This window comes from Echiichthys vipera (genome assembly GCF_963691815.1).
Source record: "Echiichthys vipera genome assembly, chromosome: 7".
In the NCBI taxonomy this organism is placed as follows: Eukaryota; Metazoa; Chordata; class Actinopteri; order Perciformes; family Trachinidae; genus Echiichthys; species Echiichthys vipera.
In genome coordinates, this window is record NC_139832.1 from 33,772,272 (window position 1) to 33,788,494 (window position 16,223).

At 43.3% G+C, this 16,223-nt stretch overlaps 1 protein-coding gene across 1 annotated transcript in view; it reads left to right on the forward strand.

Annotated features, from left to right (window-relative positions):
* Positions 1-16,223, forward strand: part of LOC310949499 (aminopeptidase N-like) — a gene marked incomplete at both ends in the record, with an annotated part of 104,918 nt that overhangs the window by 74,871 nt on the left and 13,824 nt on the right. The window contains 3 exons of the mRNA XM_083916972.1: positions 790-900; positions 1,578-1,745; positions 10,393-10,533. Coding sequence (XP_083773098.1) covers positions 790-900; positions 1,578-1,745; positions 10,393-10,533 — 420 coding nt within the window. The remainder of the gene's footprint in view (positions 1-789; positions 901-1,577; positions 1,746-10,392; positions 10,534-16,223) is intronic.

The window sequence follows — 16,223 nt, forward strand, 5'->3', positions numbered from 1 at the left end:
AAGAACAGAAATGAGCTCTCAGAGGAAGTGTGTTGCCCTTAAACCAGGTGTTGTGTTGTAGTGAGATCAGGCTGTCAGTGATTCAACCTCCGTAGCTGTACAGGTGCTGCCCGGAGATCACACCGGGATATGCTTCACTCTGCACTGATGGCTTTCTTCTTCTTCTTCTTCTTCTTCTTCTTCTTCTGTATTTCCGGCAGACTAGATGCCTAAAGGCACGTTGCTGCCATCCACAGTTCATAGTTATATCCATTATATTATATCCATAGGAACAATCTGGTTTCCCCCAAGGACTGCAACAATAGCAGCTTTGGTGAGCCCGGTGAGCCCCTGGATGTTTCACAGAGAAATTTAATGACGCTTACCACAATTTCAACAGCTTCACGCGATGTCGCTTGAAAAGTTCAAATTTTTCAACTTCAAGCGATACATGTGATGAGGCGATAGACGCGATGGACTCTTCATCGCATCATCGCAGCGCTCTTAACGCTCGGAAGGTGTCGTCCGAAGCGACATCGTGTGTCATCGCATCATTTACATTGAATTTGAATGGCAGCTTGACGCTTTCATCGCCTCCATTGCTTTTGGTGTGAATGCACAGTTAAGCCCTGGACCACTTGAAATAAATGTAACATTTAAAGTGGACTGTGTCTTCTCGGGCTTCTTAACCAAAGCAGTAGGGGATATGATTTAATGTCACTTTGGTCACATTTGATAACTTTGTTTCTCTATTTTTCATAAGAAAATGGCTGCAAAATGTAACAACTTGTCATGTTTGTCTTCCTGCAGGTATAACCAGGTGAATGCTGTCCATATGGCCTGCAGGACAGGACTAACTGATTGCCAGAACCTGATCTCCTCATGGTTCAAACAATGGATGGAGGCCCCTTATTACAATTTGTTGGTCTATTTTATTTATCATTTGATGATGCCCCCTTTTTTAGTAAGGGCGCACTCACATCCTGTCCATCCGTACCGTGCTCATGCTTTAAGGAACTTGTCCCCCCCTCCCTCTCCCCCCTCGCCATAGGCCCGTTTGTACTCACACTATCTGGGCCTCGGCGAATACTTCTTGCCTGCCTATACGTCATCCCGCCGTAACACGTCACACGTCACACGCATTGATTGACGTCATTGCGATACGTCGCTTTGTTTACAAATCTTTCCATAGACCTCAGAGTTTTTGTGCGTCTTGTCCAACTGTTTTTGAAAAAATTTTTGAAAACACTCCACCTCCGCATCACACCGATTTGAACCTTTCACCGCAATTGTTTTAAATGTCCACGCATGGTCCGTCCTTCTTTTTTTCTATGTCCGAACAGGCGCACATAAAATTAAGTCAGAACGGCCATAGGCCTTGTGCCCGTACATGTGCGCACGCTCGTGCTCGTACATGTGCAAACGTGCTTTACAAAAACCCACCTCTCCCAAACGGGCCATGGTTGGCAAGCATACCGCTCCTAGGCACTAACACTGTACAAACGAACTAGACTTTAGCTGTGAAACGTGCTTGGGCACGGTTTGGATGGACAGTGTGAGTGTGCTCTTAGTTTAGTTAACTCCATCTCTCTTTCCAGGATTAATCCCAACTTGCGTTCAGTAGTCTACTGCAGTGCCATAGCAGCAGGTGATGAAGCAGAGTGGGAGTTTGGCTGGTCACAGTTAAGGAACGCTACTGCAGCCAGCGAGGCCAGCAAACTCATGTCTGCACTGGCCTGTACCAGAAAGACACTACTGCTGGAAAGGTGTGTATCCTTCCAAAGATGAGAAGGGTAATGTCCTTTTCAAATTGATTTAGTAAACAAGTTGAAAATTGATGAATGTTGAAAATCGTATGTCCTCACCCGCACACATATAATACAAGCTTGGGGGGGGGGGGGGGTAAAAGCCCTGTAACCTTGGTGTAGGATAAGTAGAGAGAACTACATGTATTATAATAAATTAATGAATCACCTTATTAAGTATTAATTAGGCTTATTAATAATTCCTTGTCAAAGGAGTCCCCACCACCACCGAATAAACAGGTAATGTGGACTAAGCTCGATGGAAACCTAGTCACCTGCAAGAATTAAAAGAACACTTTTCTATCAGTTTCTCATCAATTAATTGTCAGTTAATTGTATCAATCAATTTCTATCAATCTCAATCTGAATACATTTGTTCTCATAAAACAGTGACCTCAAAACTTTGCAAAACAGAATGAAAGCTCACAGACAACAACTTGGGTTTGGGGGTTTTACTGCAAAAATATGAATATATATTTATATACATAATATACATGATAGATGATAACATGAAATGACACACATGAGAATAACACAGAAAATGAATGGGCCTGTTAAAGCTATGATATGGAAATGCAATTTCTAATCATACCTTCATGGAAAGTAAAGTTTATTATCAAATAATCAGTGACCACCAGATCTGCTCACTAAAGTACCGACAATGTCATCTCACCAACTCAGCTGTGTAGAAGGGGGATCCATTAGGAAGGAGGTGTGTTTCACAGCACCAGAGCAGACGTCAGACGTGCAGAAGTCTCTCCCGAGGTGCAGGGCTGGCAGAACCAGGTTGTCAGAGGATTCGTCAGAGGCCAAGGCATGGACAACCTGTCCAACAGAGCAGCAAGCGTCAAAGGGTCACTTTAGTTGTGAACCCTAAATCTTCAGCTTTAAGCTAATAGACAAGACTAAGACAAAACGAAGACAAGACTAGGACAAAGTAAGACAAAAGACTGAGAAGAAACTGAGTGAGAAGTCTGAGGAAATCATCTGAGGAAGTCTTCTAGAAATCTGAAGAGATAGCTTGGGTTTGCTATCTTTAAGTCCAAATGTGTGGCCTGGTTAATGAGATGCATTCATTTTCCTGCTTAAACTTGAAGAAACTGCCTCTTTTCTTCATCTCCAAAGACAAACGATCAGATTTCATATAAAAATACAAATAAGGCAGGAGGGAGTGTAGGGATTTAACAGTGAATACACACACATTAACACAATGTGATTGTTCCTCTTAGTTAATAATCCTGTGGAAGTGTCAGTGACACAGTAACATCAAATAATAACATATGTAAAAATAATCATTCTTTGATAATACTGTAAGTTTATTTTAGAGTTGGAGTTGGGATCCCGAGAAGTTCCCAGGCCAGTGTGGAGATATAATCTCTCCACCTGGTCCTGGGACTTCCCCGAGGCCTCCTCCCAGCTGGACGTGTCTGGAACACCTCCCTAGGAAGGCGCCCAGGGGACATCCTTACTAGATGTCACAACCACCTCAAATGGCTCCTTTCAAAGCATAGGAGCAGCGGCTCTACTCCGAATTCCTCACTAATGGCTGAACTTCTCACCCTCATCTCTAAAGACTCCAGCCGCCCTCCTGAGAAAACCCATTTTGGCCACTTATTCCCGCAACCTCGTACTTTCGTTCATGACCCAGCATTCATGACCATAGATGAGGGTGGGAACGAAGACTGGCTGGTAGATTTGCCTTCCGGCTCAGCTCTCTTTTCATCACAACGGTGCGGTAGAGCGACAGCAATACCGCCCCCGCTGCTACGATTCTCTGGCCAAACTCACGCTCCATTGTCCCCTCACTCGTGAACAAGATCCCGAGGTACCTGAACCCCTTCACTTGGGGTAAGGACTCATTCCCTCCCTGGACTAAGCAATCCACCGTTTTCTTGCTGAGAGCCATGGCCTCAGATTTAGAGGTGCTGATCCTCATCCCAGCCATTTCACACTCAGCTGCGAACCGATCCAGTGAGTGCTGAATGTCACTAACCGACGATGCCATCTGGACCACATCATCTGCAAATAGCAGAGATAAAATCCTCAGCCCACCAAACTGCAACCCCTCTCCAGCACTAATACACCTCGATATCCTGTCCATGAAAATCACAAACAGGATTGGTGACAAAGCGCACCCCTGGCTGAGGCCAGCCCCCACCGGGAACGAATCCGACTTACACAGCTCTCGCTTTGAGTGTACAGAGATTGGATGGCCCTCAGAAGTGACCCCCTCACCCCATACTCTTGCAGCACCTCCAACAGTATCTCGCGGGGGAACCGGTCATATGCCTTCTCCAGTTTCACAAAGCACAAGTAGACTGGATGGGCATACTCCCAGGCCCCCTCCAGGATCCTTGCGAGAGTGAAGAGCTGGTCCGTTGTTCCACGTCCAGGACGGAATCTGCATTGTTCCTCGTCAATCTGAGGTACGACTATAGAATGAACCCTCCTTTCCAGCACCTTGGAGTAGACTTTACCAGGGCAGCTGAGTATTGTGATACCGCTGTAATTGGCACACACCCTCTGGTCCCCCATTTTAAACAAGGGAACAACCACCCCAGTCTGCCACTCCCTTGGCAGTGTCCCGGACTTCCACGCAATGCTGAAGATACGTCTCAACCAAGACAGCCCCTCACAACCCAAAGCTTTCAGCATTTCAGGTCGAATCTCATCAATCACTGGGGCTTTGCCACTGTGGAGTTGTTTGACTTCCGCCAGAGATATTAACAATGATCCCCCATCAGCCTCCAGCTCTGCCTCTACAAAAGAGGGCGTGTTAGTCAGATTAAGGAGTTCCTCAAAGTGCTCCTTCCATTGGCTGAGGTCACTAGCATCCCGTCCTTACGTGAACAGCTTGGACAGTTCCCCGTTTCCCCTTCCTGAAGTGTCGAATGGTTTTCCAGAAGCACCTTGGTGCCGCCCGAAAGTCCTTCTCCATGACTTCTCCGAACTTCTCCCACACCCGCTGCTCTGCCTCTGACACGGCAGAGGCTGCAGCCCTTCTGACCCGTCAGTACCTTGCAACTGCCTCAGGTGTCTTCTGGGATAACATATCCCTGAAGGACTCCTTCTTCAGTCAGGCAGCTTCCCTGACCACGGGTGTTCGAGGGTAACCGCCCCTTGAGGCACCTAAGACATTGAGGCCGCAGCTCACCGCCGCTGCTTCAGAAATGGAAGCTTTGAACATCGCCCACTCCGGTTCAACATGGTACCACATACACTTATGAGCATCCTTATGTTCAAACATGGACTTCATTCCGGGTCTCCAAAAAAGCTGAATACTGTGAACTGCTGTTCGGTGCATATGCACAAACAACAGTCAGAGTTTTCCCACCTACCACCCGTAGGCGTAAGGAGGCGACCCTCTCGTCCACCGGGGCAAACTCCAACACCATGGTGCTCAGCCACACCCACCCGGCACCTCACAACCTGGGCAACTTCAGAGAGGAATAGTGTCCAACCCCTAGCCAGGAGTAGTGTTCCAGAACCGAGACTGTGTGTGGAGGTAATCCAAGCTCTGGCTTCTTCCCCACAGAGAGGTGATATTCCACGTCTCCAGAGCCAGCCTCTGCTGCCAGTGTCTGATCCATCGAGGCCCCTCACCTTCACTGCTACCTTTGCAGCAGTGCACCTGACCCCATCGGTTCCTCCTGTGTTTCGTGGGCCCACAGAATGGAGAGAGGGGGGGGGGGGGTGCCATTCTTGGTGTTATATTTGCGCTATATTTGGCGCTATGATTGGTCAACTTGTCATCAGTCTGGTGCTGTGATTTGTCTCCTCGTCATTGTCATCACACTCATCAGCCCAGCGATCTTCTGCTTGGTAGCCTACACATACTCTGAAATATTAAACAAAATGCCACAAAAAAGTCTGCAATCACGGAGAAGGGGGTGGAGGACATAAGGAAGTCACTTAACTCTATGTCCAGTGAAATTTCAAACATTGCCAAGAATAAGAAACTACTATTAGATATGATGGGACAGATCAAAGATCTGAAAAAAAAAATGCTGAAAAAGATAAAAAAGATATCAGTTCTAGAATCCAGGGTGACTGATCTTGAACAGTACACTCGCATGAATGACTTGATTATCAGTGGGCTGGAGACCAGACCCAGGTCATATGCAAGTACTGCTGGATCTGTGAATGGGGAGCCCACCGAGGCTGATTTGGACTCAGCAACAAGTTATCTCCTTCCTTGTCAGTAAAGGAATAACTGTGAACAGTCATGACATTGAGGCCTGTCATCCCCTCCCAAGGAAAATCAAAAGTGAGAAACCGTCCATAATAACTTGCTTTTGTGAACAGAAAACAGAAAATAGCATTGCTCCGGCAGGGGAGAAAACTGAAGGTAACAAATGTATACATCAACGAACATTTGACAAAGAAAAACTCGATATCGCAAGACAGGCCCGTTTGCTGAGGAAGCGAAACAAAATTCAATCAACATGGACTGCTAGCTGTAAAATCTTCATAAAAGTAAAAGGAACACCAGAGGAAGCAAAGGTGCTGTTTATCAGAGACATCTCAGAACTGGATAAATACATGTGATGACAATTCGTCTCTTAACTGTTTTTGGTTTATTGTTTACATCGACTGGTATTACTTTCCTGTCATGGTATCAAACGGCCTTTCTTTGCGTGGGGACCCATGTATAATTATTAGCTTTATATGACGTTACCGGACTACATTCAATTTACTTCTGCACAGGAGCTCTGCCTGAAAACCTTTGACTACACTGAACATAGATTCCACAACATTGAATATAATTCAATATAATTCGATTTGAATATCGACCGAAAATAAATGTTTTTGCACTTTTTTTTCCACATATGTCCTTTCCCCCAGAAAATATTATGGAATGTATCACAGTTAAGATTATATGTGAAAAATCAAGAAATACAATTATAAGTTGTGTTTATAGAGCTCCTGGATCTGATATTGATATTTTTGAAGATAAATTGACAGAAATGTCTAACACAAATAGCAATTTATTTGTTTGTGGAGACTTCAATATATATTTTTTTAAATTCACATAATCAATCACAAATATCGAAATTCATTATGAGTCTGTATCCTACAATTACACATCAAAGCAGGATAACTATGAACACAGCGGCATTTATAGACAATATATTAACGAATGTCTCTGAAGGGAACTTAAAGGGTGGATTACTTATAAGTGATGCCAGTCGTCATTTACCTATTTTCACTCTTTGAATCACCTGTTAAAAAAAATGATGGTCCTAAGGAAACTCGAAACTTAACAAGGAAAATAACAGATGCAACCATTGAAAATCTTAGAGACTTACTGCAAGAAAGCTGGAACGACATTTATGTTGAGGATATAGATAAATCTTATGAATCATTTATTTTTATTATTTCCAAATTATATGACAAACACTGCCCACTTCAGAATCAGAATCAGAATCAGAAAACCTTTAATGTCCCGCAGACGGGGAAATTCTTTTGTCACAGCAGCAACAGAATATGACAAAATAAGATAAGAAAATAGCAAAAATAAGCAAGAAATGGAAATAGACATATATACATATTCACATGATATAGTGCAGTTGTTCTTGTTTTGTTTGTTTTGTAATAATGTAATATGGAGTGAATAAATATGATTAAATATGTCCAAATAGTGCAAAAAACAGAAGTGCCCATAGTACAGGCATATTGCACAGTGCAGGGTACAGGATGAGGTCAATAGTCTATTGGGAGCAGTGCTGATTTTAAAGTCTGACAGCAGCAGGATGGAAGGACCTGCTGTACCGCTCCTTCGCACACTTAGGGTGTATCAGTCTGTTGCTGAAGGAGCTGCCCAGTGCTGTGAGAGTTACCTGCAGGGGGCTGGACTCCTGTACCAGCAGGGATGACAACTTGTCCAGCATCCTGCTCTCTCCCACCACCTGCACTGAGTCCACAGGGCATCCCAGGATGGAGCTCTTGATAAGTTTAACAAGTCTCCTCCTGTCTGCTGCTGACATGCTGCTGCTCCAGCAGACTACTCCATAGAAAATGGCTGATGCCACCACAGAGTCATAGAAGGAGGTCAGGAGTGCCCCTTTCACTCCAAAGGACCTGAGCTTCCTCAGAAGGTACAGTCTGCTCTGACCTTTCTCATATGTTGCTGCAGTGTGGTCAGACCAGTCCAGTTTATTGTTTAGGTGAACTCCCAGGTACTTGTAAGATGTCACCATCTCAATGTCCGTTCCCCGGATGTTCACCTGTGTGCAGGGTTGTGCCTGCGGAAATCCACCACCAGCCTTTTTGGTCTTCCCGGCGTTGAGCTGAGTCTGTGGCATGAGAGCCGTAGAGAGGGAGGTAGAAGTGATAACGGGGCAATAAACAGGAGGGATGGGAGAGGTGGTGGGGGGCAACAGAGATGGCTGGGCCGGGGGATGGTTGGGTGTCTGATCAAACCTGTTGAAAAACAGGTTCATGTTGTTCACCCACGTCTGATCCCCCGCAGCCTGGGACACTGGTGTCCTCTGCCCTGAGATAGTTTTTAGGCTTCTCCAGACTCCACTGACGTTTCTCTGCTGCAGCTGGTTTTCCATCTACCTCCTGTAGCTATTCTTCCCCTCTCTGATCTTCTTCCTCAGCTCCCTCTGCACAGCCTTCAGCTCCTCCTTGTTTCCTGACCTAAAGGCCTTCTTTTTCTCCTTAAGAAGGGCCACAAAAGTTTATGTAGTCCGTTATGCAGTCTGTTAAGCTGTCGATGTCCTCCCCATGAGAAACACACAGTTCTTCCCACATAGTTGTCAAAAGCAGTCCCTCAGAGCCTCCTCAGACTCCTTAGTCCATGCTTTAACTGTGCAGACTTCCACTGGTTGCCTGTTTACGAGGGGCTTGTACACAGGCAGAAGATGCACCAGGTTGTGGTCAGATCTTCCCAGGGGAGGGAAAGGGGATGAGTTGTATGCCTCCTTGATGTTGACGTACAATAAGTCCAGCGTTTTATTGTCTCTGGTGTGGCAGGTGACATACTGTGTGAATGTGGGCAGAGTAGAGGACAGAGAGGCATGATTAAAGTCCCCAGAGAAGAGGAAGAGGGCCTGTGGGTGCTGTGTCTGCAGTGAGCTTGAGACTGAATGAAGAACATCACAAGCTGCATCAGCGTTAGCAGAGGGGGGGATGTACACAGCTCACACAATCACCTGTGTGAACTCCCTCGGGAGGTAGTACGGCCTCATGCTAACAGCTAAAAGTTTGATGTCCTTATTGCAGACTTGCTCTTTAACAGTGATGTGCCCAGAGTTGCACCAACTGTCATTAAAAAACACAGCCAGCCCTCATCCTTTCCTCTTACCGCTCTCTGCCGTCCGGTCTGCCCACCGTAGTTGAAACCCGTCCAGGTTAGCGTCCGTGTCGGGGGTCAGCTCCGTTAGCCACGTCTCAGTGAGCACTATAATGCTGCACTCGCGGTAGTTCCTCTGATGCCGGGTCAGCGTTGTTAGCTCGTCCATCTTGTTGGTAAGAGATCTTACATTCCCCATGATGACAGACGGGAGGACGGTTCTGTAGCGTGTCCTCCTGCAACGGCGAGCGGCTCCGGAACGGCACCCGCGTCTCCTCCTCCTCAGGGGGACATCAGGCCGCTTGTGCGGCTGCACCGCAGTGCTACTGAAGGCCAACAGCTGATCCCTACTGTAAACAACAGGGCTGCGTACAGGCTCCCTGGACACAACGGAAAATGTTTAAAAAATAAGTATTGAGACCCGAACGAAGTACGCGAGTCTGGTCTCCATACTGCCCAAGAGAGAGCTCAAAAGAGTGTTAAGAAGGAATAGTTAAAAAAAGTGCAAAAGAAATATAAAAAGAGGAAAAAGCTCAAAAGTGAGCGAGAGCTGCTGTAACAGGCTGCCACGCACGCAGCGACATCTTACACAAGTTATCAAGTCAGTCTGCTTTAAGTTTGATCCTGAAGTTATCAAGTCAGTCTGCTTTAAGTTTGATTCTGAAGTTATCAAGTCAGTCTGCTTTAAATCTGATGACACAGAGACAAATAATGACATAATTATTAATGTGATTTGAAGCAGAAACAATTAAAAACCTAGTGCAATTTTTGTATTGAAAAAAAATATATCAGATATCGTGTCATTTCATTCTCATATCACTTTATTTAGGAAAAAGTCATTATTTTATTAAAGTCGTAGTCAGCAACATTTGTTTGATCATATTCACTGAAGCCAACATATATCTAGAACGACATAAATTATCCAGTTTTAGAAAAGATGTCCGTGCACCTAGAGCTTGTTTGTTTTGAAAAAATCCACCGCGCCCGTATCATCCTGTCCACTCAGTGCAGAGCTGTGTGAGAGCTTAGTCTCAGGCACAGTTCATGCACACGGCAAATTATTGGTCACTTGGAAGTGCAGTTTCAGTGCTATGAAATCAATGAAAGCCAGATTGTATTTTTTCAAAAATAATACGGTTGTTTATAAAATAAATTAATTCATCATGAATGTTACTGTTTCTGAAATCTTGTAAATGGAAGCTGCTGGACGATGCATGCTCGAAAATAGATGGGGGCATGACAGTTGTATAGAACGGTTGAATGGATGGAAAGAATGATCTGTCAAGCATGTCTCTTCTATTCTCATAGGTATCTGTCTTATACCTTAAACTCATCTGTGATTCGTAAGCAGGACGCTACCTTCATCATTACATCTGTCGCCAGCAACAGAGTGGGACAGTCTCTGGCATGGGACTTTGTCAGGGAACAGTGGGAATACATGTTCACACAGTGAGTATTACACTCATAAACATGAATAGATGATTTTGTGTATATAAGATAACACCTTGATTGACTGCTCTCTGCCTCTGGCTCCAGAAACACCATGCTCTGCTCTGTCCATATTGCAAAATGTAAATAAATATATTCATTCAGCTTTTTTATTGGGCATCAACCTTGCATTTATGTGGGTTTCGTCGAAAAAAGCCACTGCGGTGCTGCTGCAGCACAACCTGCCTTTCTACATAGAGTTTGCCTATGGTAATGACCATAAAAATAAATGACCTTAAATAATTATATTGTTATAATTATACTATACTACACTATACTTTATAACTAAACAGAAAGAGGTGTTGAGTAAAGTACAAATACAATATATTCATTTTGCTCACATCTGTGATATACTGCATTCTACATACATTATATACACATTGAAACTGAAGTGATAGTGCTGTGCAGTCATTCGCTGTCTCTTTTTGCTGTGAACAGCGTGTCGTAGTAAAAATAGACGAGACCTTGAATAAGAGGAAAGAGGACACACAGCTGTGGCTGAGAGGTGTTGCTCAGGTGACATATTCTGTCAGGTCATTAAACTTCTAAACGGCATCCAGCGGCAGGGCAGACAATGCAATGTTTCCTCTAGGATGGAGTTGTAGCACCTGATGTGAGCCTGCAAAAGCTTGCCCTGCTGGGAAGGGCTCTTTGGACCTCAGCAAATTCTACAGTGGCCCTGAGGGGCAAATCACAACAGCAAATAGAAAAACGCAACAGCAAATCAGAAAGCACAACAACAAATCATAAAACAAAACAACAAATCCTAAAGCACAACGCCAAATCTGAAACCACAACGGCAAATCTGAAACCACAACGACAAATCTGAAAGCACAACGCCAAATCCCAAACCACAATGACAAATACCAAACCACAACGACAAATCCCAAACCACAACGACAAATCCCAAACCACAACGCCAAATCGGAAAACATAACAACATTAACTTCTACCAGAAAGGGTAGGTCTCTCTGATCAGAGGATGGACCCTCCTGATTGGACAGACGGACTGTCTGTCTTTAAACAGGGAGAGAGAGATGGAAAACCCGGAAAAGAGCCTATTTTCAAAACATGAGTATTTCCGAAGATACTTTCGCTATTATTAAGAATTATTTTTGATGCAGGGCATCTGTACGGCGTGACAGATGATATGTTGTCAACCAACCTAAACATCAGGATGAGTATATCGGACTATGTGGGAAGTACTTCAGCAAAAACACTAGCTGCGTGTTAAACGCAACCTTTGCTAACGGCAGATAGCGGAGTAGCTGCCCTGGTCCACGCAGCTCCGTGAGGACGGCACGTCTCACCTCATCTGAATGTGAACAGTTTTCTTCTGTACAACCCTGCTTCTCTCAAACGTGACTTTCATTATGTACTGCTACACTACTTGTGTGGGGCTGTAACGAACCGCAGGAGAGCGAGGACAGTCTGACTGAGAGAGGACTAATTTATTATTTTTACTTTATCACATTTTCTAGACCAAGTGAATCTAACATAAACACTGATGCTGAGTGTCCAGTAGCTTTTAAACCGAAAACTCATTGGTTTTGTAACAAACCTCATGTTTTATATGAAAGGTTGACTTATCTCTGAACTTACAAATACAACTAAATAGATGAATAGTAACATTAAAAAAGGGTATCCTATAAATAAAACAGTAAATTTAAGACCATTTTAAAACTGAATCTGGGTTATTTTCTGTATGTTTTTTTAAGTATGAGATCATCATTACCTATATCTACCTTTGAAATGTTTGTCTCATTAACTGTAGATATTGTGTTCATATAACCAGGCAGTATTATTACACAGCTAAGATGCAGGTCTTCTGCTCGACCTGTAGTCAGCACATTAGAAAGCCCTTACATTCACTAGGTCCATCATCAGGAGACAGTTTTCAGAAGGAGGACTTTAGATTATGAAATGTCCCGTTTAGGTGACAATCTATAAAAATACTCAGTGTCATACTGTATAAAAACATTTAATGCAGTTAAGATCAGTTACTGCATTAATGTAAGGCCTGCATACAGAAGTAAAACTATTTACCAACATCCCAAAATATACAAACTATTAATGTATTTTTATATTTCAGGAACTGCAGTTAAAACAATAAGAAACATTCTGCAATCTCATCTGTTACACAGAGCTAGCATATACTTAGACTGCTGTTTTCCTGCCATGCACCACCATCACTTTATTATTCACTTTATTATTTAGCTTATAGTTATATATTATATTTATACTCTATTACTGCACTATAGTTCTGTTACGTCTGCTCATTACACACATGTATCATGTCTGACCTCATCTGGATCTGATCACTGTCCACTTATATCTTTTCTGCACTACAGTTCTGTTTATACCTGTTTCAACAGTCTACTGCGTGTTTACATTGTTTACATCATATACACCTGTTCACATGTCTGCTTACATCTGATACACACATGTCTTTCTACATCTCACGCCGACGATGTTCTCTGTATCTAACCTGTACTAACACACTAACATCCTGACACATATCCTACCTGTACTAACACACTAACATCCTGACACTTACTCTTCTTTTACACTTTATTCTTGTGTTAGGTTAAAATGTTTTTTGTATTATTGCACTGTCGTGATTTGCTGCTCTGTGTGCCTTGAATTGCCCCCCGGGGACAAATAAAGTTTTTTGAATTGAATTGAATTGAATTGAATACAAATGTAAAATAAGTATAACTGCACCAGCAAAACTTAAAACACAAGACTGGATCTTTTTGAAATATGAATGTGGATGTGCCAAATGGTCAAAAGTAAAAAAAAAGAAGAAAAAAAAAGATGTATCCATTTAAAACTAGAAAGCACTTATTAGATTTGTTCGGTCCTAAATTACACGGTGGAGTAGTGGTTAGCAGGTTCGCATCCCGGCCTGGGCCTTTCTGTGTGGAGTTTGCATGTTCTCCCCGTGTCTGCGTGGGTTTTCTCCCACAATCCAAAGACATGCACCTAACTCTAAAATTGCCCGTAGGTGTGAATGCTTGTCTGTCTCTGTTCGTCTCTATGTGCACTGCGATTGACTGGCGTCCTGTTCAGGGTGTACCCCGCCTCACGCCCGATGTCAGCTGGGATCGGCTCCAGCAACCCCCGCGACCCCGACCCCGGGTTAAGCGGTTGAAGATGAACGAATTATTAGAAAAATGTTTTAATTGATCAAAATACTAAGACAATCATGAGATATATGCAACATTTTTTCTCAACTTAGTAAAATATGCAAACGTGAATAGTGACAAAGGTAAAAACAAACATCTTGCAATGTTTAGAAACATTTTTTTTTATTCATATGAATTTTAGACTTTGGTCTGACTTTTTCTTGACGAATAATAATCTTAAGCTTTAAACTTTCACACTGATGTCCTGTGTTAAACTGCAAATGTTGTGTGAGAGACAGGCAGTTCAGCTGTCCCCAGTGATGTTTTGGCAGGATGTGGACGGCTCTCTGGTACAGCAGTCTTTGATGAGGTGATGATGTGATGTAGACCTCTGTGACTCTGTGACCCTCTGATCAGAGAGACCTACCCTTTCCGGTAGAAGTTAATGTTGTTGTGTTTTCCGATTTGGCGTTGTGGTTTGGGATTTGTCGTTGTGTTTTCCGATTTGGCGTTTTGCTTTGGGATTTGTCGTTGTGGTTTGGGATTTGTAGAGTGCTTTTTCTCCCATGTTTTCAAAAACACAGAAACAAAAATGATCCATCAACTAATGACAGTCCCTCCTAGGAGCGTTGTCCATGCTAACGTTAGCTTCATCATGTTCAGTGTTGTCTGTGCTAACGTTAGCTGCAGCATGTTCAGTGTTAAGGTGGTGCGAAGGCTGAAGAGCTCAGGTGGGAGGTGAATTTTTACACAGCCGTGCTCTTGTCCGTTTTTCCACTTGGTCGTTTCTTAAGCCCAGTTCAGACCAAAGATTCGCAACGCAACTGTTTTCCAACGTTGCAGGTGAAAGTTGCTGCGGTGTGAACTGACCCGTCTTGTTTTGAATCTAACCAGCTGATCAATCAGCAGCAACGTAACACACATCACCTGATTCAACAGCCGAACAAGTCTTAGCAAAGTCAGCTGGTCAAGTCAATGACAAACTGTCAGCTGGTTGAAACGGAAGCTCAACAAGCTTGTGTGTGTATGTGAGAGAGAGGGACGAGCGAGCAATACAATGAATAAGAAGAGCGAGCGCAGTAATCCAGAACAAAGCAGTAAATCAGGGAAATAAAACAGTATTTTCTCTGTTTCATCTCTATAGAAATGCAGCTGGAGCAAGTATCTCACTATATCTGTCCTCATTTATATTTCATAATGCTAGAAATTATATCCAGTTATGAAAAAAAGCCTGAAAAGTCGGAAGTCAGAACAGAAGTACAGAGAGGCGTTGCTATGGAGATGATAAACCGTCTTGTCGCATTGGTCTGAACGGGCAGGTTTCAGAACGTTGCAGACCTGCACGTTGCAAGTAGTTGCAAGTCTCAACTCGTTGCAAATCTTTGGTCTGAACTGAACTTTAGAACTCAAATGTCGCCCACTGAACCCAGCAACAACTCATCTCGCTTCTCATCGGTTTCATTCTCTCATGTTGCGTCCTGTGCGTCAGTATTACGGGCCTGGCGGGAACTTGTGTAATGAGAAACATTCTGTCTGTGAGTGCAAAAAATTTTGTGTGTCGCGTTATTTTGTGTGTAATTAAGTAAGCGTAATTAACATATTAAAGTCCCAGTCCTAATTTAAATGCGTTGTTTCTCTTAAACCAAAAGATATAATTGTTTGAATAAATGAAACGTGTCTTTATTAATAAAACAATATAGTCCCTTTATGTTATGACTGGATGTCATTTCACAGAGCAAACCAATGAAAAACAGAATGCACTGGACCTGTATCACTGTTACTGTTAATAAAGTAACTTATTTTCATGCTGTTTCTTTAATGAAGGTAATGTAGCCTCACTAACAAGTTTCTCCCCATGTCTGCGTGGGTTCTCTCCGGGTTCTCCGGCTTCCTCCCACAGTCCAAAGACATGCACGTGTTAGGTTAATTGATGACTCTAAATTGCCCGTAGGTGTGAATGTGAGTGTGAATGTTTGTCTGTCTCTGTTTATCTCTATGTTCCCTGTGATAGACTGGAAATAGAAATAATAAAATATAACTACCGTAATTTCCGGACTATAAAGCGCACCTGACTATAAGCCTCACCAGCTAAATTTAGGGGAAAATACAGATTGCTCCATATATAAGCCGCACCCGACTATAAACCGCAGGCGTTTTGATGTGTAATTACCGTAGTATATAGGGGTTCCTGCTACCACGGAGGGGATTGTCGGGACAGAGATGACTGTTTGGGAACGCAAAGCGTCCCATTTATTAACAATAAATCTTTCAATCATTCAATCAAACTTTCACATCTTTGACATGGCGAACAGCATTCGTGCAGAGTACAAATACTACAACGGTGCAAGGTAATACAAAGTGCTCGCCTGTAACACGGCAGTAAAAGTGTAGTCCCGCGGTGGTTTACGTTATTAAAATAACCAGCCATTCATTGATGTCAAGGGTACGTGCAGCAGCTCTATTTCCTTCTTTGACAGCCAGATCGATTGCTTTTAACTTAAAAGCAGCATCATATGCACTTCT